The sequence below is a fragment of the Plectropomus leopardus genome, chromosome 3 (assembly GCF_008729295.1).
Source record: "Plectropomus leopardus isolate mb chromosome 3, YSFRI_Pleo_2.0, whole genome shotgun sequence".
NCBI classification, from domain to species: Eukaryota; Metazoa; Chordata; class Actinopteri; order Perciformes; family Serranidae; genus Plectropomus; species Plectropomus leopardus.
In genome coordinates, this window is record NC_056465.1 from 18970572 (window position 1) to 18995285 (window position 24714).

A 24714-nucleotide genomic window follows, 5' to 3' on the forward strand; every position below is an offset into this window, starting at 1 on the left:
ACCACTAGGCATCCTTCCCACTCTGTGCAGCACACACACACACACACACACACACACACACACACACACAACCATCAGCGCTCTAAACCCCAAGTTCAGGCACACTGCCCAAAAACTTCAGGATGGGAACTGGAACAGCAGCGAGTCTTGGGTGTCACAGAGACTTGTGTGGCAGTGAGCTGTCTCAAACAAATGCTGAAAATCCTCACGTGTCACAACATGCGGCTTATAAGAACAAAAAAAAAAACTATAAGCATGCTGTCAAAAATGACCACTGGTGTCCTGATGAACTGATGTAACAGCAGCTTTGTGATTCTAGCTCGCCATTATTTCTGTACAGATGTACAATGGGCCTGTGGTATTATTTTGCGTCCATAAGGCCACGCCAGTCCACGTTTTAAAGAATTCTCTGCTGATAACACACTGGGCTTCTATAAAACTGTAGGACTCCAGGACAAGAGATGTTTTTTTTTAAATATACCAAACATTCTTCATCATTGCCCCTACATTAGGGCCTGTGTCCACTGAAGCGTTTTTTTCCCCAAGGCCAGCACATTTTTAAAATTCTTTGCAATGGCAGCACCGTGTATTTATGCCACACTACAAACACCAGCAGTGTTACGAGGCACTGGATGTTTGGTGTTTTTTTTTTTTTCCTGAGCACCAAAAGTTGAAAAATGTTCAACTTTGGGTGAAACACTGCACTTGTCACAGTCACTTTTTACCCAGCTGTCCAATCACAGTAGAGGAGGGGCAGGACAAATACCACAAAGACCATATCTTGTACAAGTGCTAAACAACAACAACAACAAAGGAGGAGATATATGTTAATATTCTGTAATATAGGTTTCCTCACACAAAACCACACACCCAGGCAGGTCTTTACTCTCTCCATATGTGCTTTAGCCTTCCATTCATCAAAAGCAAGTGCTCCACCTTGCGCCAACATGTCTACTTGCAGAGATATTCCATATCATAGCTAACACACGCAACCAAAGCATTTCAGCTGAAAAAACGCTGTTCCTTAAAGCACTCTCAAACGCTCCCAGCTGGGCGTTTCCTGAAGAGCCCCTGGTGTTTTCAGCTTGGAAAAAAAAACGCTTTGGTAGACATGATGCCTCGCCTACAATTTTAACTTGATCAAGACAGTTTGGTCGCAGATTTAGGTGTGTAATGCTAGTAGCGGCTAATGTAGCCTCAAGCTGCTAGCTTCGAGCAGAATAGGCAGAGATGCTCAAAATGAGCAAAGTTTGCAATGACAGTAGAGCTCGGGAACTCCGCTGCACGTCATAAAATGCTCACAGCAGAATCAACTCATCACAGCAGCCTGTAGTTTCTAGCAGACTTTTCGGTTTATGTGTCTCATAAAAGCGTTCGAAACCTCATTCACTCATTCGCTATGTAGTGTGTATTAAATAGTGCAGTATATAGAGAATAACGAACGAGATTACGGACACTACGTTGGAATTTTTCCCCACGCAAATACATGGCTGCATTGCATTGTGGTATACAAGGGTTAAATGTAGGGTACATTGTATGTACACTCAGATTTGCTGTGCATTGTGGGTACTTTATAGTGCACTATATAAAGTGGTGAAGGGATGACATATTTTTGTAGGCCAACCAGGAAGTAACACGTTAAAATACGATGGAAAAATATTAGAAACAGATAAATCTACAAGTTCGAGTGTGAGTCTGTAAAGCTGTAAAGGCGGACAAGTGGGTTTAATGAGTTTCTGTGTCTGCTTTGATGACGTTTAACGTCCCTGACAAACACTGTAGTCCCATTAAGCCACTTGTTAGCAACCGCCTTTTTTAAGATGAGTAAAACCTTAAAAGTTCAAAAATCTGGTTTAAGCGGACGTATTTTATGTTGCAGAACAAAACGTTTCAATATGTTTAGCCTCTGTGAACCCCACAATGTATGTTTTGTGACACAATAATATTGTAACTACATTTGGGCTGATTTAGAAATAGGTCTGGACATTCAGGCTGAATATTTAAACATTAGATTTGTGTGAGTGCAGCCTATGTAGTTGCTATATGAATCAGTGCACTCTGATATGCTGAAGTCATGGATGTATTATAGTATTATAGTATTATTACAGTGAAGTCCCCCATGTTAAGAAAAATCTGACAGAAACTACACGCTGCTGTGATTGGTTGACTCTGCTGTGAGCATTTGATGACGTGCAGCAAAGTTCCCGCCCATTTTAGCATCAACCCAGTCGCTCCCGTTGAGCTGTCAGTCAAGCGTCGCACGCAAGTTTGTCAATAAAAGTCACTGAAGGAAAATTCAGACTTATCTGTCTGGGAGTGAAAAAAAGAAAGAGGGAAAAAAGAGGAAGCGGAAAAGAGAACGCAAGACAGCAGTGAGGCAGATAACGACGATTAAATATAGTAGTAAACGACTGAATGCTGCAAGTACAGCCTTAGCGATGGGGGAGAGACACTTGACTAACAGAACTACCGTTAGCAGTAAATTATGACGTTTGTTCTTTGACGTTTACCATTAGTTTGTTAACTTAGCTATAGCAGCTATAGCCTGCTGTGCCCAGCTCTTCTGGCCAAGATGGAGTTCAGTGCGTGCTGCCGGTAGGCGACTTGTTAGCTTCGCTAGTAGGTGGAAAGAACGTGAATAAGCTAACGTTAGCAGTTACAGTATTAACGCCTCATAATCAGTCAACTTGGTCTTCTTGGGCAATGTTACCGAAATAAACATGGTCTCTTCCGTGTCTAGAGTAATGTTTTACCTGTCATTTTACAGGACACCAGTAATGGAGCGATTTTTTTATCAAATAATATTTTATTGTATTTTCCATATCTATGGTGGTTTTACGATACTGCAGGTTTAATCCTCTGTATTGGAACTATGTTTAATTACAATGTCCCTCTCAAACGAAAAATGTAAATAATATATGAATAGTGAAACCTATGCCCAAGGGGAACATTTAAAGGCTCAATTTAAAGGAACTGTAACTCTATAATGTGAAAGTACTTTAAATTGACTTTATTATAATGTTACTATTATAAGTTTCATACACTATGTCACATTTTTTTTAATCTTTCCCTAGGATCAATTCTTAAGTTTCTGACACCAGCAAAAGAGAAGGATAAAGTCCCCCCTTCAAATGTTGAAAATGGTAAATGTAAGTTCAGCATTCCACTTTTAATTGATTATAGTGTATATGCATTGCATTCTTTAAATGTATATTTTGATAATAATACTAATTTCTACATTTTGCATTTTTTTTTGTTTATGTCAGATTATTTCTAACATAATGGTGATGGTCGCTCGTTGGAGGGCCCCCTGTGAGTTTTTGCCTAGGGCCTCAACAGACTCTAGAATCGCCACTGGAGTTGAGAAGCAGGCTACAAAGGTCTGGTGAGCTCACTGCTTTCTTACTCCTCTGTGTTTTTCATTTCCAACTTGTAAACTTCAGTTCATGTTATTAGACTTCTCAAAGCTCCTTACAAGGCTTTATGCAACTTTTTTCACACATGCAGTAGCACTAACTGAGACCTGTAAACAGACCTTGATGTGTAAAATTGATGCACTTACCCTTTAAGCGACTGTCGACGAACTTCTGGTATTAATACTCGAAAATATCAAAAACAAGTATTACCTCCTAACTGCTGAAACTTTGGCTATATAGTAAAACCATTTTGGTGACAAGTACCTCAACTGTTGTTGAGCTTTTTTCTGACATTACACAAATTTTTCCAAAGAGAACTATTTCTGTCATTAGAGGTCCTACTCTTCCCTGGTGTAAACACTGTCTAACAATAAACTGGCAGTGTCCCACTGCTCTCAGGCCGTCCTGTTACAGCCCTCTTTTACCCAAACCAGGGCACTCGGCTCTTTGCCAAGCCAGCGTTGCTCCAGAGAGCAGGGCTTAAAAGGTGATTAGGTAGAGATTTGGTGTCCCCTTCCTGTATAGCCAAACGCTCTGACTCAGCTAACAGGAGCGCAGACACCGCCCTGGAGGCCGTTTCCTGGACATCTGAACTCCCCGTAGCGGCCAAGGTCGACTGTAGCGGTGCCTGGTGGAAACCCTGAGTCAGAGTGGGCAAAGCCACCAGAGCGGACAAACCACAGAGCCTGACGTGACACAACAGCTATGAGCAACACGCTACTTTTTAGCTGGTGTGTTGCACGTGCATCTGTTTCTGCCAGGCAGTGAGGAGCAACTCGACTCATAACCCCTTCAATTAGCAGCTTTGCAAGGGGGCTACTTATCATGCACCACCCGTGGTCTATAAAGCTCCCCGGTGTTCCCCTACACAGCTGACTGTAGTCTGGGGATTTCCAGTCTGCAAAAAAACAGCGGCGAGAGGAAATACAGCCGGCATGAAAACCTTCTAAATACACAGACAAAACTTACTTGACCATTGCACAAAGAGGATTTGCATCACAAAACAATGCTATAGCCCGTCTGACCCTTGGACCGAGAAGTGGGGGGGGGCTTTCTGGCACAACTTTACCTATTTCTAGAGTGCATGGAGAAGGAAAACAAGTCTGAAGAAGTCAAAACTCCAGGGATATTTCTTTATAGAACAAGTTTAATGAACGATCAATAAAGTTGTTTTATAGACTGACCTCTTTTGAACCGTGTACCAAGACAGAAAGGGAAGCCAGAGGCAGAAAAAGGCTTCAGAGGTCTCCGCTTAAATACTCAATTTCGCCCAAAGATATAGTTTTTATCTCATCTATCTCACTATCTTTACAAACCAGCGGCACACTGTACACTGTACCCCCGTCAGGCCTCTGGCATGACTGAGACTACATTCCTAACCATCAGTCATGTGTCCAGTCTCAGCAGAGGAGCTCTAATCTGCCACGGAGGGCTTTGTGGAAAAATCATGTCCATATTAATCCGATTACCTCCAAGGTGCAGAGCTCCAGGGAGGAATGATGTGTCGTAATGCACTGATGACATCTCTCTTTTGGGCCAGATCATGTGAGAAAGAGCAGCGTGGTAGAGGAGCAAAAAGCATTGCTACAGACTCGAAGGTCAAAGGTTAGGGTCAGGATAAAAATGATTTTTGATCTGTTGTTTCAGGGAGGCTTTACAATCCTGGCAGCGTATGTAAGCACAGCACAAATATGAGGCTGAGGGCTTACTGTTTTTGTTTTCAACATACAGAGTACCCACAGTGTGGCACCTGACTTAGTAAACATTTCTATCCTCAGTCAAATGCATGATGTTTACTCCCCATAGAGTGGTACTGTAAATGGCTTTATGGTTTAAATAGATATTTGCCTCCGTACCTTTCTTGTACTTGTGGATGGGAAGTTTCTTCAGCTGATCTTTGCGCAGGCGGCTCCTACGAGCCCGGTGTCGATCCTGGACAAACTTGGTGATCTAGGAACAGCAGGAAAAAAAAGAGTCTCTCAGAGTGCTTTTAAATCTGTACACAAAAGACACAGACACATCTTTCTTGTCCAAGTGCTGAGTCCAAAAAGCTGTAACTGTAATTTCTGTCACATTAGGAAAAGTGCGATGTTTTGTGCCCACACTGGATGGGACTGGTACCTGTCCAAGAGCCAATCTGGAATCAAAATCTTGCAATTTTTCTTATGTAATAAAGTGGGAATTTTAAAAGGAGTGGGTAACAGTGTTGCGAGTTCTCAGGATGCAAAAATAGTTTACCATCCATTTTTAATAATCAAATTTACAGAACTACATTTTAAGTAGTCTCAGTCTGCCTTTCAATATGCTCAATAGTTCATCAGGGAAATGCAGTTTGAGTTAAAACAGAGATTTACCCACCATGAAAACAACAATGAGGATGAGGCAGATTCCCACGATGATGAGGAAAGGGATCAGGTAGTATTCCAGCGGCAGGCTGAAGTCTGGCATGAGGACCACATGGCCCCTAAAAAGCGAGCAGAGCCACTGTCAGGTGTTGGCAGATAACACAAACACAATGGATGTGAACTCCACAGCGGCTGTGTTACTGTTACTGGTTCATTGTTTTGGCTGCAACAGTGACTACATTTGCATGGACACTAATATTTCACAATTATGCCAAATATGCCAATATTCTAAACTGATACAGGTCATGTTAAAAGCATTTGGATATTTTTGAATTAGGCCCTATTCCAAATGTCGATTTTTTTCCAGTTAAGATGTGAGATATGCAGGTATATTTCAGGTTTTAGGAGTGTTTTTTGGACATATATACAGTACATTTGTAATGTGTCTCATGTGAGGCTTTACCGCAGTTTGGGACACATGAGTTCTTGTCACAGATTTGTTGTAGACGGACCAACTCGACAAAGGTTTGCAAAGTCGAGATAAAGATGCACTTTTAAACATGAAAAACTTGAATATCAACAGGTTTTTGGATATTATGTGCAAATATCGCAACACCAACCTTTTCAAGAGGGTAGTTGGAGAATGAAAGAGGGAGGCCGAGTTTGCACACTAAAACAAGTCTGCCTCCGGTGGAAAACACTGAAAACATCTAATTTCAAGCAAAGAAGCAAAATGGCACAAGTGGCATTTAGCTTCAACCCCTGTCAAACAAGGCCAAGACAAGTAAACAGGAATATAAGAGGAATATTCAAATCTATTAGCCATGTAAACTACTTTGTCTTCTTTGGAATAAGAGCAAAAAAACTAAACAATTTGCGCAAGTTAATGTAGTACATGTCGGGATTAATTTTAATGTCCTTAAAAAAACTGTGATTTGACAGTTATATAGTGTGTATTTTTGCATTTGCAATTTTGCATTGCTTGATCTTTTGTACTTTTATGTGCTCTTTGATGTATTGATTTCTCTCTTTGTTGGTGTTTTGTGCCCATATGTGTTGACGGGTCTACCTTTGTGGAGTCCAAGTCAAATTTCTTCATGGGGACAAGAAAGTATCAATCTCTCCATTCACATGCTAATATTTCACACCATCAGTTAATGGGGTCTACTTCTTTTCACAGAACTCCCTCTACAGCAAAAATATTTCTGGACCAGTTAAAACTGTAACAGCCAACTTGGTCCACACTGACAAAGCTCTGCCAATACCATGTTTGGAGTTCATTCCTCTGCAAAACACTTGGGAATTACCCTCATGTATTTGGATGGTATTTGACAAGCACCACACACGCACACATGCACACATGCACACACACACACACACGCACACACACACACACACACACACACACACACACATCTGATGGAGAGCTTAAAAAGCTATGACTCTGAGCTCCTCTGACAAGCTGAGATATTTCATTACCACCTCACCAGCAGTGACATCACATGAGAGATCCTCTGCCTTGATATATCACAGTGCACGCTGCCCGAATTACTCTAACAACATTACATTCAACTCTGTATGGGAGAAACTGGACAGTTTTGAGCGAAAAAGAAGCCACCTCTTCACAATATCACACTGTAAGTCTGAGGAGTAATACCTTTCCTTCTATTAGTGTTGACGGGCAGAAAAATGTAATTTGGGTTTAGTCTTACCCCTTGTCAAAAACAAAGTCTTCTTTCAGAGAGTTGGCGGTTTCCTCGCTCACAAACACAGAAGGGATATCTATCTGCTTCATGACATCCACTAAAAAGGGAAAGAAACAAAATTCTTTAGCAATATATCAGGTGACTGTATATCAATAGCTAACTTAAAACATGAATTTTTAACTTGGCATTACAGATGAAAGCCCCAGTATCAGAGAAAGACTACATTTAAATAACTTTCAGAACTTCCTAACCTCAAGATAAAAAGACATAAGTGGACCTTCAATGTCCGGAGCATTGTAAGTGGCTCTGCAGTAGTGTCTTTTTTTTTTCCTGAAGTGGGTCACAATCAATAGTAGAAAGCAGCATGGAGGCCAGTGAAAATGTTTAAGTGGTTACTTCTTTTTTTAAAAATGATAATTTCTATTACTTAATTAGTCTTTTTGAAACTCTGTGCCAATGAATTTAAAATTATGTTTGAGCACTGCTTGGATTGAGACAGAAGGACTTTGTGATAGCGTGTAACTGTACCCCGTTGCAAAATTTGTGCGTCCAATCAAAGCTAATCAGAACAGGAGATGATAAAATACTGACAAATTCCACAGAGTCATTTGTGCCAGGATTGAATGCCAATTATAAACTTTTCCATAAAATACAAAAGCCAGATGTTAGTGGATGTTAGTGGGTTTTTTTCCAGTGGGAAAGTGGCCTAAAATGATGGAAGAAACTGGCCTTATATCCAGTGTATGAAACATAAGCTTGCGAGATCTACTCCTCTAAAAAACAATAACCAGGACAAGAGGCCTTTTGGATAATTTATGACTGTACTACACCCCCTTAAGTGGGAATAGTAGGTGATACCTAAGTGAAGGAAAACCCCAAGACACCATCATAACACAAATGCGAGCTACAGGGAGGCAGGGACTACTTGGATTGATATGCAGGGAGTGCTGCGGTGCTGCAGGGCATCACATCCCTCCTCAAGTACTATTTGAGACTTTAAATTGACTTCTAGCTATGAAAGTGCCCAGCTTTCCCTCAGGCCTGGGGATTGGAGAAAAGCATAAGCACATTCTCTGTCAACAGTGATGCATAAAGGAGGATGTGCTGCTGGTGGTGGTAACTTACGATCATTGGATCCCATGCTGATTAAGTCATCGGAGTCCACATTGTGAACAATGGCTGCTTTGTACCCGGCTTTCTGGGCATTGAGGACCTATGAGGAGACAAAACATTTGTGCTGTGATAATCGAATGGATCCTCTTTGGTGCAAACCCCTGGTGATCATTAGGACACTAATCTCAGCTGCTGCTACCAGACTAAAAACAGCCCTTAAGTGAAGGTGGTATGTGTGATAACAGGAGTTCTGTGCCAGATAGCGTGATCAAATCTGACCTCCACTATTTGATACAGCAGCATCAAACCGCATTAAACATGACATAGAAGCCAGTTGTGGTTAGGAGGGAGAGCTCTCTGATTCTGCTTAGAGGCTTTTAGCAATCCACAAGTCGTCTTCCAATCTGAAAGGCCCAACATATTCACTAACATTAGCCTGCAAATGTACCACTTCCAGCTCTCTCCTGCTGATATGAACTCATTTATCATCCTGAATTCCCAAAGGACAATAAATTCCACAGTTTTCAGCAGCAGCAGCAGTCGGAGAGACCACATAAAGAAACTCTGTGGCTTCATGGTTGCATCCAACAACATGTTTATGGCCTGTTTGCCACTGAGTGTTTGCAAGAAACCAAATGTTTGCATGGCTGCTTTCCTCCGTGATAAACACGGACTGCTCATCGAAACTGGATGAGCTGTGACTAAAGATCCAAAAAGGGAAGCGTTCCCTGATCAGGAGAGAGTCACAGGGCCAAAGTTCAGCAGAAAAGTATTTCAAAGGTTACAGAGGAAAGTATGGTGAATACTGACAGTCTGCACATATGGCTCAGTAAAAAACATCTAACATTTTGACCCTCCTGACTTTATCTCTGTCACCTGTTATTGTTTAGACGTGCTGCAGTTTCTTATTTTAAATTACACTGAAGCAAAACCAAACAAAACACTTGAGGCCAGACCTGCTCACTCACATGGCAAGCTCTGACTATCTGCTGAGAAAAATATGAGGCACAACCTGTAAGCCAAATACAAACCAAAGGGCGATATCACTGCCAAAATAAAAAAAAAAATAACACAAGACTAGAGGCTGCTGTCGATCCCAGATTGATTGGCAGATCCTCTAATACAAGGACCAAAAAAAAAAACCCCAAACAAAGAAAAAACTAAAACATCTAATTTTCAAATGTTTATCAATCTGGAATCAGACTTTTAATGTTTTCTCTCTAAAAAATTTACAAAAAAATGATTAATTGTCCAATTCACTGGCTATTAATTCCACATTGATGAACCATTTCACAAATATCACTTTGATTTACTTTTGATTCTGTAGATTTGCCTTGTTATTGTGAAACAAAACATGACAATCTCTTAAAGGCGGAACAAAAATGACTTAACCATATCATATTCTACATGTTTCTGTACAATATAGATTATCAGATATATAACCACCGACCTCTCATCCTTTCAGTAAATATTAAATGTATTTAATGGTTGATAACTAAATGACAAGTTGCTGCAGCTCTACTGGATGTTGTAAACTGCATCTATTAATTGTACACAATAGGCCTTTATTTTAGTTTTTAGTTACGAAACATTACACTGTTTAAATATGGTTTCCTCTAGCACTGGTAGAACTAAAGGTTCTCTGCCCTTGTTCCTATTAGTTTTAATGATTTTGAGCGACAGTTATGTGATCTGAAGCTAAATGTTTTCCTGCTCAATTTCAGAGGAAGCATTCACGGTCTAAAGTCTATCTGTCTGTGTAAGAGCACATAATGATTCATTCCAGGATTATATTGTCACATCCTATTTCCTCCGCCACATCTGCTGTGAGCAATCAGCCACAACAATGGCTGTACAGGATACTGTAGCCGCTATACTGTGTCACAGCCACAAAAACAGCCTCGCAGATGGAAGATCCTCATTACATCAGTTTCCCCTGCATCCACGATGCAGAACACACGACCCTCTGCTGCTGGAAAGATTTCTGTTTGAATCTTATTTTAGTGTCTTCAGCATAACATTTTCTGAAAGCACAACCTGCTGTGAAATTAACGTTTCGGTGAAAAATGATTTACAGATCTGTAGCAGACTGACGTAGACCTTAAACATTTTACATGACTTAGACACATGACTACCATTTTTTATGATAGTGGATTTATTATATCCCTATGAATACCTAAAATCAAAGTAAACAAGTCATTAAAGCAGCCACACATACACCGAATAACATTTGGACCTCCAGAATATGTTTATTTCTGTTTATGCAATAATCTTGCAAAAGCTATTGTGTTATATACGATTCAATGTATGTTTCTGGGCTTCCAGCTGAGAGATGTTTGTGTATAATAATTGAGCCTCGGCGCAGACTTTGACACATCCCCCGTCTACTGGATTTTGTCAATTTCAACACATAGGTGTTGACAGATATAAAAAGAAAAATAAATTGCCTTTCAGAGCTACACAAGCACAGAAAGCACGTAGCAATTGTTTTTATGCAGCAGTGAGAGGCTCAACTTTTCTGCAGAGGTAGGAGGGAGGGGTGTCACATCTATGATTAATTGGATTGTGGACATGTTGGCATGTTTATGCAACAGTTTAAACCCATTTAACACACACACACAAGCATGCATAGCTATACACACGACTACACCTTTTGCCAAACTGAAGAGTAAGTCCGACCAGTATTCATCATAAGAAGACTACAAGCTCAAAAGAATAAAAGTATTACGTGCCAAAACAACACAACTTCTAAACAAAAAAATCGTACAAATTGTTAGAAATGCAAACCTTTTAAACTTATAAACAAATATATACTATATGTACAAGCTATGATAAACTTAAGTGTAATTTTTTAAAAGTTTATGATGAATAAAGACAAAATGATTTAGTTTGCTTGTCAACTGATTGTGGACACAAACAAAACAAAAACTGAATTGAAAGCACAAAACATTTCACATAAATATTCAACAAAGTAAACGAATCCAAGTGTGACTATCTTTCTTTAAATCACCGCTACCTGCAGCCTCAGAGGAACCGCTGATGTTAATTATTACTCAGAGCATGTGCGACACTCCTGTGGTAAATTAACACCCGACCCAAAACCAGACAGTGAGAGTGAGACCATGATGTGAGACAGGGGAGACTGTACAGCGTAAAGACAATCATTTGAGCTCGGGTCACACTCTGTAAAATGTGAAAAAATGTGAAAGTCATCTGCTCTGTTAAATAATAGAAAGGGGTCACTCCTTCTTCGCACTAACCTGAGCACCCACTGGCTGTGAGAGTGCACAGTGTAGTCTGCAGCTCGGCCAGGCCTCTCTATACCAGCATTGTACTCTGCTGTGATGCAAGGAAATCCATTTAGACCTGTGAGGGGTGAACAGTGTGTGTGTGTGTGTGTGTGTGTGTGTGGTGGCCTGCATGATGCTAAAACAGAACAGCACTGTCTTTTGTCTGTTCCTTGTCATTGTAATTTTATGCACAGGCATACGTGAAGCAGCGTGTATGGCAGCCGCAGCATTGTGATCCCATGTGTTTTCTTGTGAGGGTGTATTGTGTGGAGGTATCAATGGCTACTGTGTGCGTCTTGAGGCAGGCTGTCTGGATAAGCGACACACACACAAAATCGTGGGTATGGATGTTTCTCTGTGTGTGTGTGTGTGTTTTAAAAAAGGAGAGCTAGGTGGAGGGGTTTCTGTCTATGATTGTGAGAAATCGCTGGTGTGTGTTTTTAATCATAATGACAGACCAGAGCCCTGCACTGGACTGCTTCCTCAATCTAAAGTTTAATCCCAATGCAGTCCTCTGATGCATGCTTCTCAGTAACAACACAGCAAAATTACATTTTCCTCATTTGCATTTAAACATAGCAATGTGATTTGATTTTTTCAGGTCATTTAAATAAATAATTGTCCTGTTGGGTCATTATGAGCGACTGTACTTTGTATGTGTATCCATCAGAATGCCAATGAAAGTGCTGGCTTTCAGTCAAGTTTAAAGTCAAGTTAGAGGTCTTGCTTAATATCCAATCTTCTCACATTATGTTTACTCTACAAACCAGCCATTATTTCAAGTCAGTGTGATCTTTTAACCTACAGACAAAAGGAACTGATTTCTAAAATTTCCATTCCACAGTTTATTTTTTGACAGCAGCAAAGTTTAAAATGACCCCAATCCCAATGCAGTCATCGAGTACAGGCGATAACTGTAAAACTAATTTCAGCCTTTTGTTTGACTTAAGAGTTTCAAAAATTAGCCAATAAATTAATAGATTTCGATCGACAGAAAAGTGACTGACAACTACTTTGATATCTGTTCTATTGACTAATCAATTAATCAAGAAAACAATGGGCAGATCAGTCAATAATGGAAGTAATTGTTAGTTGAAGCCCTATTTGACTGTTTGCTTTGTTCTTACTACTTTTTCCTCTTATATCTCGACCTGATTGTGACTGATTTAAAAATTTTTTTTTTTTTAACTTTTAAAAACTCAAAAGCTGGTCTTTGTTTTTATAGTTTTGCAAGGTGCTGCTCTAATCAATCTGCTGATCTGATAGATCTGAGACTTAACATCTTGTGATCAAACTGGTTCAGTATCTGCCAGAGTACCCTGCACTGCCTGACTGACTCAGTTTAAATGAAGAAGGCTGTGTGTTTTCACATATGGCTCAAGTTGATCTGAATGCGGCTACAACTGCTGGCGTGCAATGATTTGTTTGATATGTCAAACTCCACTTATCTAAAGCTCCATGTAGGACAAATTAAACAACACAGTGTTTGACTTGGATGTACATGTAGTGTATTTTGCATCATATTACACCTTGACATTTTGGCCAACCAGGTTGTTGGAAACCAAGTTATGCAAATAGGAAACTACTGTAACAGCTGCCACAAGCCAAAGTTTGGCCAGCTGTTGCTAACATGGATCATCAGTGAACCATTAATTTTGTCCTGTAACCAAACATGATATAGAGGTCACACTTTACCTCCTAAAACCTACTTAGCAAGCACAATAATGCTGACAGACAAAAAGGTCTGCTGCTTTTAGCTCTCAAAAGACTGGCTGGTTAATTTGGTTTTGTGTCTTTTCAGAGGGATTTTACAGTAAGAGTAAAGAGCCATTTTGGCTGCTGGCTGTCTAGATGCCAGTGTGTGGTGTGGTCTGTCTGCATGGGATCTGCAGAGGAATTCAACCTCTGCTGCTGGCTCACCCTTGTGTTTGCATGGGCAAAGATAAGGACATTCAATGCATTCCTGAGACCGAGCAGAGGGAGAAAAAAAAGAGGCAGAGAGGCAGAAAAAAAGGAGAGGGAGAAAAGGGAATATGAGATGTGAAACCTCTAGAAATAAAAAATCAATAAAAGGCAAACGTGTGGGTATAAACACACTAACACACAGGCTTACAACAAAAATGCATCACTATGGTCTGCTCTTCTACCATCTGCAGACAATCATGCTGAGCTGTAGCACCACCGTCCATGTCAATTTAACAGCCTTCATTAAACCACTTAATTGCTGTTATCCCTGTGGGACCACACATAAAAAGCTGCTCCCCCTCAGTGTCATATCACTCTGCACACACCCAACTCTTTATGACAGCATTGTGCAAAAAAAACCCCTCAAAAATTAAAATATAGATTTTCACCAAAAATTACCCTAAATAACCTCTATTTCAGAAAGCTGACAGCGCAACATTTTGCTTCTCTGAACTTTGCAGCTATAGTGGAAGGACACTGGAAAAACAAGTGGCTAACTTCCTTTCTCAAGGGCATCTTGACATCTTTTCTTGTCATGTGACAGCATTACTTGGCTCTAGAAACTTCCAGCTCTGCTTCTTTTTTTGCTGCCTTCCACAGTCCACATTATTTCTCCTTCTTTTGCACCATCAGGCCTTGGATCTAAAACAAAGTGGAAGTATAACTACCATCTGATGCTTGTTTTCTCATCGTGGCACCCTGTGATGTTCTGACCAAATTTTGACTTGGCCTGCAGCACAAGCACTGTAGGTTTTATTCATGAGGTTGACCAATTATGGATTTTTAAAAGACAGACTGGATTCGACTTAATTGGCTGTTGTTTTTGGAGCCCTGCGAGTGAACTTGGCAAGCTCCAGGGGCATTTTGTCAAGGGGTTAAAAACACAGTGTGACATAAATGTGCCAAGAAACAGCACAAATTTGCATCCAATTAAAACTGCTTGTGATGTAATTTTTCGGCATTACGTTAAAAGCAATTAATAATGTGTATGTGTCTAAAAAATGTCAGAAAATGTCATGTCATGGTATTTTTGTGGTGGTTGTTAAAAGTAATTGGAAACTGAACCTATTTTTGATTAGTCTTTACTTCTGTTGTTGGCCTTAAAAAAATAGCAACTCTTGATCTAAATACAGACCACCACAGTTCTTGGAGCAAAAAGTGCTGCCAATATATTTCATTGAAATGTAATTATTTCTTCTGAAATTAGCAGGGGCACGCTATATTTCAGGTAAGGTGGGGCACCTCCACAATAAAATTATACAGGATACCCACGTATAAAAATTTTACTTGAGATGCCTTTCGGGACTCAAAACAAGCATTATATTTTATGCAGAGTGCGGCGCCACGTTGGTGGCTATGGTGAACACAGCATTCAGTCAGTTTAGACGGTGACAGTAGACACTGCAGAAGCTGCTGCTATAGAACGAGTCATGACATCACGCAAACAACAACCTCTGTGTAGACTCCTTGCAGATTATTTCCACTGTGACGATATGTGAAATCTGCAAACTTCTTTATTTCTGTTGTCATTTTTAGCCCAAACTGTAACATTTAAAGATATATACTTAAACACGGTGGTCTGACGTTTCTGCTGTGCTTAATTTATGTACTGTGCTGCTTTGCCAGCATCTTTGATAAACCAAATCCTCTGACACTGACTCTAAGCAAGGTACTGCTTTGGATGGGGGGGCGCAGAAAAACATATTTTGGCCACCTACAAAATTCACCATCAGTTTCAGTGTTTGCTATATCTGGAATATTTTCACACCTTAAACATTAACCAATCAAGGCAGCGGTAGACCAGTAACTCCCTTGTTCTGCAAAGTAAAATCACAGTTTTTTACAATGGAGTCTGGTAGCTTTGAGATAAAAAGATTCAGTTCCCCATCGGAGAGGGATGTCTAACAGCAAAATAAAGCGGTGAAAAATATTCTAAATATAGCATACACTTACACTAATATTGATTTTTTTGGGCAGGCCTTTTTCGAGTGACTAAAAACTAACCAAGTGAGGTAGTGTTTGATTAGGTTTCCTACCAACGCATTCTTGCAAACAAACATTGCGATCCAGTTTATAGCTCAGGTTGTTCATACAAACCTGCTGAACCCTGATTCTGCATGAAGTACACTAAGGCCTTGAAGAGTTCAAGTGCCCTTCTGCAAGAATGTTGCAGCTGTTTGAAGGCCGAAAGCACGCACTGTGTACGTGTATCGAGCAGCTTCCTGTGAATGCGTGGGACTGAATGAATATGAAGGAAGGTGTTGTTGAGAAAAAAAACTTGTTTACAATCAACTGTAACATGGAAAAAACAAGCATTTCAAAGTAGTTTTCCACCACAGGTCACTGAACTATTGATATTTGTGTGTGTTTGTCTGTGTGTGTGTGGGAATTTATGTATGTGGGACCTGACTCCGGTTGGTCACAGCTGACTGGAGGTGTGTAAATGGTGCCACCTGGAGCTGCCTGACTCACTGGTGCTGGATTTACTCGTTCTCTAAAACTGCTTGTCATGAGTATATTTGTTTTATCAAAAAGCTCATTATACAAACACATTGCACGTAAATGAGCATTATCTACCTAAAGATGTAATAAAGATGATCACCTATGGCATTAAATATACCTGCACACACAGATTATATCTGCCTTGCAAATGCTCTACTAGTGTGTGTGAGACTGGTGGTGTGGACAGGGTCTGCTGATAGCATCACTAATTATTGCTGCATCACCACTGTGTGTGTGTGTGTATGTGTGTGTGTGTGTGACAATACCTACTGCATCCTCACTCCAGTGTGTGTAACTGCTGCCAACACCACACAGTCTCCTCATGCAGTGCTGCAGCACACATCGACTCCTCTTCTCTGCCTCTACCTCCTCTTACACTGTTGACATCTTCACGCCTGCAAATCCCTCTCTTTTCCTGTTTCTCTCTTTATTATTTTTCTCAAACCCATTGTCCTCTTTACTCCTCCATATGTTTTCCGGTTCATTTTTCTTCCACACTCCTGAGAATGAGACAGGATAAATGACCAGCAAGGAGCCTGTTGCAGTCACTGGTCTGCGTTTGCATACTGACCTCGGCTTTGTGTAAATGAGTCAGAGCAGCGCAGCACACCTTTCTCACACATTACAGCTGATGTTTTTAAATATACTGAGTGCTTACAAACGTTGTCCCCATGTTTTAGCAAAAATCATCATTTTTTTAGAGTTACTGACAGATTGGTTTTCAATATTCACAGATACTACATTATTATGTATTACATTATGATTTCAATGATCACTTTAATACGTTTTTAGTCTTTAAAACATATGAAATTGTTTTCAGAACTAGTTTCTTTGACTTTACATTTGTTCTTAGGGCCCTCACACAACAAGCCGATGGTCAGTCGTCGGTCAATGGCCATTAGTAACTGTCTGCCACCTTAGGTTCAACATTTACATCTAAAATGACATCTAATTTGCCATCTTTTCCCCCTTTTTCTCAACCTGCACCGTTCCCCATGTATCCCTTCATTTCTCTGCCTTTCACTTCTTTCTCTTCCTCTCCCGGACCTGAACATATCAAGTCGATTTTACCTAAACAGCCCAAAATACACCTCCTGCATCTTCAGGGGGAAAAAAATTCAACACATGAGGAGCGCTTAATTCACATATAGAAAAGACAGTTTGGAGGTCTATAAAAGTACACCTCCACTGGTTCACATTTCCCTAAATTGTATCAGATACAGCTAAGTCGTGCTGTGCTCCTCTGTTTGGACAGCAGCTCCCAATCAGGTCCTCATTTCCTCCTCTCTCCTCCCTTGACCGTCCCTCTCTCCCCTTTTTTCTAATGCACTCCTGCTGCTATCTTCTCATTTACCCTCATTTCTCCTCACGTTTCTCTCTTCTCCCCACCCCCTCTCTCTTCCTCTGCACAAGCTTTCTCCTCCCACCCTTTTTTCCTCCTCTTGCCACCCTTCCTCTTTTATTTCTCCTCCCCCTCCAAAAACTCCCCTTCTTTCACTTCCTGTTCCCTACCTACCTCTTCTCTAAATTTAACCTCCTCCTCTCTCCTCTCTGTGCCCTCATTACCCTTGTTATATCACCTCGACTGCCAACTTCTCCATAATTCTACCCGGCCCCTTCTCTTGATATTTCCACCCTCCCGCCTTTACCCCCCCCCCCACCCCCACCCACCCCCTCTCATCCATTTCCCCCTCTGCTCCTTCATCCCACCCTCCCCTCTCTCTTCTTCGTGTTTCAGAGGAATGCTGCACAGAGCAGAGCTGGGTTTTAGTTTCAAGGTCCAGACGGCAGATTAGATAAAGAGTTCAATAAAACTGCAAACTGCAGGGAGAGGCCGCTCTGATAAGACTGCACAGCTGCAATTCATGCAACCCACTTCCCTGTGTGTGTGAGAGACATAATTGTACTACAGGTGTTATAAAGAAAACAAATTTTAATGATGCTCCCATGCTCCAATTTATGGTTATTTTTTATTTTTTTGTGTGTTTGATTTAAAAAAAAATCAAATGCTTTTAATTGATTTTTATCATTTGTACACTAAGTTGGATAAAAGTGTTATTGTCGTTTGGTAAAAGTGAAGCACTCTTTAATCCTGATTCTAGGAAGTGCTTTATAAATAACCCTTACTTAATTATTTTCAACTATGAAGGGTACCAAATGCAATAGTGTATGAAGCCATATCACTGCAGTTTATATGAAGGTGAGGAAACTTTTGTCCTCATGTTACTGGATGAACACTTTAAAGGTACTTGTTTGGAGAAATTGTATAGGAACATAAACAGTTTGATCTGTGATAAAAAGTACTTGTGCTCACTGTGTGTATTTACCCTATAGGCCAAAGGGAGCTGGCTGGACATTTTGTTGCCACAACACATTTCAACAGACAAAACAGCAGCTCAGAAAAACAACACAGCCACACGAGATATGGCTACTGCCCTCCCTCTCGCTCTCTCTCTTTTTCGCTCTCACACACTCGAGCTAGTCATACATCCAGTCAGCCATAGTCATACCCTGTCATAAGACTGAGTGAAGCGTGTGCAGGGAAGCTCGATCATTGTTTGAATAAAAACTGAGGCCTGTGTGTATGTGTGTGTGTGCGTAGCTCAGGGGCTGTGAGGTCACCGCAGAACAAATAGGCCGCACAATAAAATGCACTTACTGAAAGGCAGAGGTAGGAAGCAAGGTTAGATGGGAAATTACGAACCACCAGAGCAAACGCTGACCAACTTAGGCTGCAGCTGGTAAAGCAAACTCACAGTGGATTATTTTACACTGACTCGGACGCTGACTGGACAGATTAGACTGTTGTAGAGAAAAAAGAGGTCCCTGTGACCACTCCTGACTTATGAGGTCTTTTCAGGCATCTGTTGATAACATACAGATGGAAAAGGAGCCTGGACACGCCTAAAGATAAGCTGAGGGACTTTAACCTCTTTTTGTGCTGTTTTCTCCTTCATTGGATCCCAGCAGCAACTTTTCAATCGGATGGACGGGCTGTCAATCGATGGCACTTTGTAACCTGTCATGGTCACAGATTACATCACACCACATGCAACAGATTTTGCTTTCCGCACCCAATTTCCACTCAACATGGGAGTAAACTTTAATTTGTATTGAATACAAAATTATATATAGAAATTAAGTTAAAATACATGTAAGCAAGTCCACATAACATGCCTGCCTAACATAGTCCCACTGTCCTGACTCACAACAGCCCGCTTAATGCTTGATGTCACTTTACATTAAATGTCACTTAACCTTTCTTTAGACTTAGGCACCTCTGTATGAAAATATTTATTTTCACTCTGGTTATGCATACATTTACAGCACATTGCTGTTACACATTGCCTGTTCTTGCATCTTCTGATTTTATATTGCTTACTTCATATTTATTTGTGATATTGTGTCATTTATTATAACTGCAAAAGTTTCTATCATTATATTGATTTTTTTTGTTTGTGTGATTGTATTATTTGCACACATTTAAATTGCAATGTTACAGAAGTGTGAGACCCAAGTTGTTTAAATGGCAATAAATACTTTTGCAGCTGTTGTTCACTTGACAAATAAACAACTTTCAACTTTGATTTTGTGACAAATTTTAGGCTTGAACCACTTCCTCCTGTTTGAAATGATTAGAAAAATATATTTGCATTTGTGGTAGAGATCCAGGAAGCAACTAAAGAAGAAAGAAAACTTATTTAGTATATTCTTTCATGATTATGTTGTTATACTGATGGAGTTGATCTAATGTTCCCCTTTATATACTCCGCCCTTAGATAGATGTACCTCTTGTAAATGGTTTTGAATGAGAGAATTGTTTAGAGTACAATGCCTGAACTCTGCCCTGTCACATAAGGTTCACAGCTTCCTGAAAGGACAAAAAGCATTTACAGCAGACTGGACGTTTAGTCTGAACTGCCCTCTGCCAGGCAAAGTTTGGACTGTCTCATGGCATGACCTACTGTACATCTCAGATGGGGAATTTTCCACCAGAAAAAAAGCAGTCATCACCTGCGTGTGCACTCACATGCACGCTTGTCCTTGTGCACATCACAAGAAAAACAAGAAAAGAACCAACTCATAGAAAAAACATGCTAAAGTTAGCAAACTTTGGTGGATATTACTGGATACTTTACTGAGTCACTTTGTTGACTTTATCTCTGCATTTGTGCAACTATTGCACTATTTTTTTTAGCAGTAACTATACCACATATTTGTCAGTTATGGACACAATGGTTGCAATTCAGTGACAAATACATAATTCACTGGAATTAAACATATCCCTATAACCTCAAACAGGATTTATTCCTTTTCCCCACCAGCACCCCAATACTTTTTCTTTAAGGTCTAATGTCTAAGTTGATGTAAACATTCACATTATCACTCCGCAGAAACATAAGAGAAAAAATATATTTCACAGACTGATTTTTAAAGTTGTTTTAAAAATAAACTGAAGACACAAAGAGGGCAGCAGAGAGACTTTTTGAGTGATAGGCAGCAAATAAGAAAAGAGCAGAAAGAGGAGAACAACGTGGTTCCACAGAGCTCCACATTTCTCAGTACATGTTACATAACTAGGACGTTATGTCTCAATGTATATGGACTTGCTGTGTGTGTGTGTGTGTGTGTGTGTGTGTGTGTGTGTGTGTGTGTGTGTATTAATGGAGGGCAGCAGTGGGCCAGTGAGACAGTCTGCAAAAAATCTTGCTAAGAGAGGCATGGGGGGGGGTTCATGGGAGGGAAGGAAAATGGTATTGAGTTTCCTGTTCACTCCCCCTCCTCTCCCAGAGAGGTCATAAAGGTCACCAGTGAGCCTCCCCACCACCACCACCTCAAAGAATCCCAGTATACAGGAAGTGCAAACCCTGTCTCTCTGGAGATTTATTTATAAAAGGAACAGCGATGGAGGAATGCTTCCCCCTCATTCCCTCTTCACACACACACACACACACACACACACACACACAAAGAGCGTGTGCGCCTATTAACACCCCTTCACATGATCCCCTTCACCCCTCCCCATCTCAAACACTCTCTCTCGACATTCGACCTCCTTTCTGTCATGTCTTATCACAACACGCGCACACACACACACTTGCTCTCTCTCACCCACACACAACACACACACTACACGGGTGGAGAGCCAACACTTGACGGAGGGTTAAGTGGCTGAGTGTCCGTTTTATTGCCCATTACGACCATGGACCCATTAAAACTCTGCGCTGTTGCTTACTGGATGCTAATGGCTAAATGCTACAGAGGAGGCTGCACAGGGACAGAAAGAGATGGAAGGCCATGAGACAAAATAGCAGGCATGTTTGGGGGTCGACAACCCTGCATCACCACACACACACAGACACGCACACACAGACAGAGACGCACAGAGGCGAGTGTGTGTCGTCTCAGTCAAGATGGAATCTATTATTCCTTGTTTCCCTGCAGCTTCTGGAGGGAACTGAGCCCGGCTAAGAGGAGGGAGGGAGAGCGTGTGTGTGTGTGTGTGTGTGTGTGTGATTCGAGGTAGACAGTTGAATGCTAGCGACAAAATTGAGTGTGTGTGAGAGATAGAGGGAGAGGGGAAGACAACAGTAAAGAGGAAAAAGCAGCTAGAGCAGTGATGGAGAGACAATGAGTGTTAATGGCAAAGAGAAGGCAGGGGAAGCTGTGTGTGTGTCTGTGTGAGTGCACATGTGTGTGACAGAGGGAGAGATGGGGCTTTTGTATTTGCACTTTTGGCCACGCCGAGTCAAACTATGTGTTTCTATTACGAGTTTAAATGCGCAAGTCACTTTACTGTCTTTCAGCTGTATAGGAGTCATGACAAAACATGTCCTGATTTTTTTTCTTCACAATAAAAGCTTCTGAATAACAAAACAATAAGGGACTTTTATTGTGAAGAATTTATAGGAAATTAAATCTGTTTATCACCGAATTAGAGCGACTTTGTTAGCAGCTATTCTTCAACAAAAACAAGTCTACCAATGCAGCAGGAAGGCGGAGTTAATGCAGATGCAGCAACAGTAAGATGAAGAGCTGCAGACAACAGGCTCGTACTGCATCTCTGTTAACAGTTCACTTCCAACAGGTAATAAAACTTCTTGTACCTCCTATGCTGTAAGATGAAAGAACATGCAGCAATATAGTGGGGGACTTCAGCTGAAGATCAGCCCACTGCTTTTAACCGTTGACTCAAGATGAGCGTCATCAATTAGAAACACACCGTCAAGCAGGCTCCCTAACACAAAATCTTCAGATTGCTTCCAGCCTTCTATCAAATCCTAGTTTACTGTAATAATTTTTAAAACGTGTCAATAGAAATGGGAAGTTAAATATAGGCAGTAAACACATGGATGTATTAAGAGAGACAAATTTGCCACATGGAGTCGGTCCTGCTGCCAATTTGTCCCAGTGGTCAACCACAGTACTGCAAAAAGAAAAAACATTTTCTCTGTAGAAAGCCATTACAAAGACACAAATGTTAAACTGTTGAAAGGATACTTATGACAGAACACCAGGCCACTTTATTTCACTTTTTCTAGTATGATTTTTAAAAAAGATATATTTTGTCTTTTTACCCTCACTGTGACAGTGATAGGAGATGCATGAGACATGTAACAAGTCTCAAGTCCAAATCAAACTAGGGACTTTGCATTTACATGGTTTGCACCTTCACCATCAGGTTTCTGGACACACAATATTTTGAAACATGAAGCTTAAACATTTGTAAAACTTTGCCACAGCCTAGAAGAGGTACTTTTCCTGCCAGTGACAGAGACACCGACATGTATGTGTAGCAGGTTGCACAATGTGGAAGCAAATAACAGAGATATTTGGCATATAATCTGGAATAACTGAGTGCCCTTGAGGAATTCATCACCTGTTACGCACAATGATAAAAAAAATACCAAATATTTATACACAATAGTCAAATAAGTTCTAAAAAAGGAGCTGAAAACTGTTCAAAACTTCTTTGTGGCTCAAAACAACTGACCCTGCGATCAAATCCCTGGCAAGAGCAGATGGTTTGAGGAGCAATTTAAACAAAATCAGATACTGACTTGTCGCGGTAATGCCAAAAGATGACAGAAACAGAGACGAGGTGGGAGGACAAGTAGCATCATCCTCTTTGTAACAGGAATCAACAAAGGCCTTTAAAGGTATACTATGTAGGATTTTCCCCCCAAAAAACAAACAAACAACAGACTCATATAGAAGTAACTCCTGTCAATCATCACTTATGACTAGAAGTGTGTGGCGGTGCATTTATCTGCAGAGACTCTGCCTGTATTTTGTAATATTTTGTTCATTAGGTGAGGTGCCGGACAGTAAGCACCACGTATCCAAGAGAGAGCTATGAAAATAGCGGACTTTGAAAAAAAACGCAAATATATTGGGGTTAGCTTCCACTTTCACCTTCGCTGTCAACACTGTTCATAAACGGTAGCTGAGAATTCCTGCATCGTACACCTTTTTTTCGTTTTAATTAGAACACTAACACAGAACACATTTCAATCTGGATCTAACTGGCTGTTGAGAAAGTTAATATTTATCACGTGATTATATGACAAATTAAAAAAATATAAAATTTGCTTTGAGTTGCTGGTGAGAAATGCACAATGGTGTTTATGAGCTTTTTATGATACAACTGCGGAAACGTACGCTGTAAGGTTCTGCTCAAAACTGCCACCAGATCTGAGCAACAACAAAATCAGAGTCAGCTTCAACAAGTCAGACCTGCTCCTTTGAGGGTTAGCAGGAGGTTAAATGTCAAATCTGACACAGATCAGGGAGACTGGTGTGTGTGTGTGTGTGTGTGTGTGTGCGCGCGCGCGTGTGCGTGCATGCGTGTGTGTGTATGTATTGTGTTTATATTGTGTGTCTGTCTGACACACAGCTATGTGGAGTAGAGTCTGGTTACACTCCAGCAAAGGGAACACCTCACTGCTCATCTGTCAACATGCTTCTACGAGTGTGTGTTTGAGCATGTGTGTGTGCATGATGCAGCAAGACCTTCTAAGGCTGTGAGGGCGAGAGGGAAAGACCAACAGAGAGAAAGTGCCGAGATAATGGATTGAAAAAGAGGGACAGACAGGAAATGTGAGGGAATGAACAGGGGGAGCAACCGAGAAGCTACAGAGTGAAAAGGTACAACTGAGAACTATGAGAGGCGGAGAGAAAGATGCCAAGAGGCTGCATGCTTTCCTTGCTTTCACCCCATTACTCATCCCCGCTCTCACTCTAACCTGGCTCTCTTTTCTCCCCTCTCTCTACCTCACTCCTTTCTATTCTCTCTTTTGATTTTTACACTAAACCCGTGAAAAACTGGGCGTTTAATGTGTATTTAGGTACCAATCTACCACATGGTGTCTGCTGC

At 40.8% G+C, this 24714-nt stretch overlaps 1 protein-coding gene across 1 annotated transcript in view; it reads right to left on the reverse strand.

The window, feature by feature from the left end:
• Positions 1–24714, reverse strand: part of rnf13 (ring finger protein 13) — a 52375-nt gene that overhangs the window by 8004 nt on the left and 19657 nt on the right. The window contains exons 5-8 of the mRNA XM_042515952.1: positions 8593–8680; positions 7474–7564; positions 5775–5880; positions 5273–5366 (exon numbers count right to left, since the gene is read on the reverse strand). Of these exons, the coding sequence (XP_042371886.1) occupies positions 5273–5366; positions 5775–5880; positions 7474–7564; positions 8593–8680 (379 nt within the window). The remainder of the gene's footprint in view (positions 1–5272; positions 5367–5774; positions 5881–7473; positions 7565–8592; positions 8681–24714) is intronic.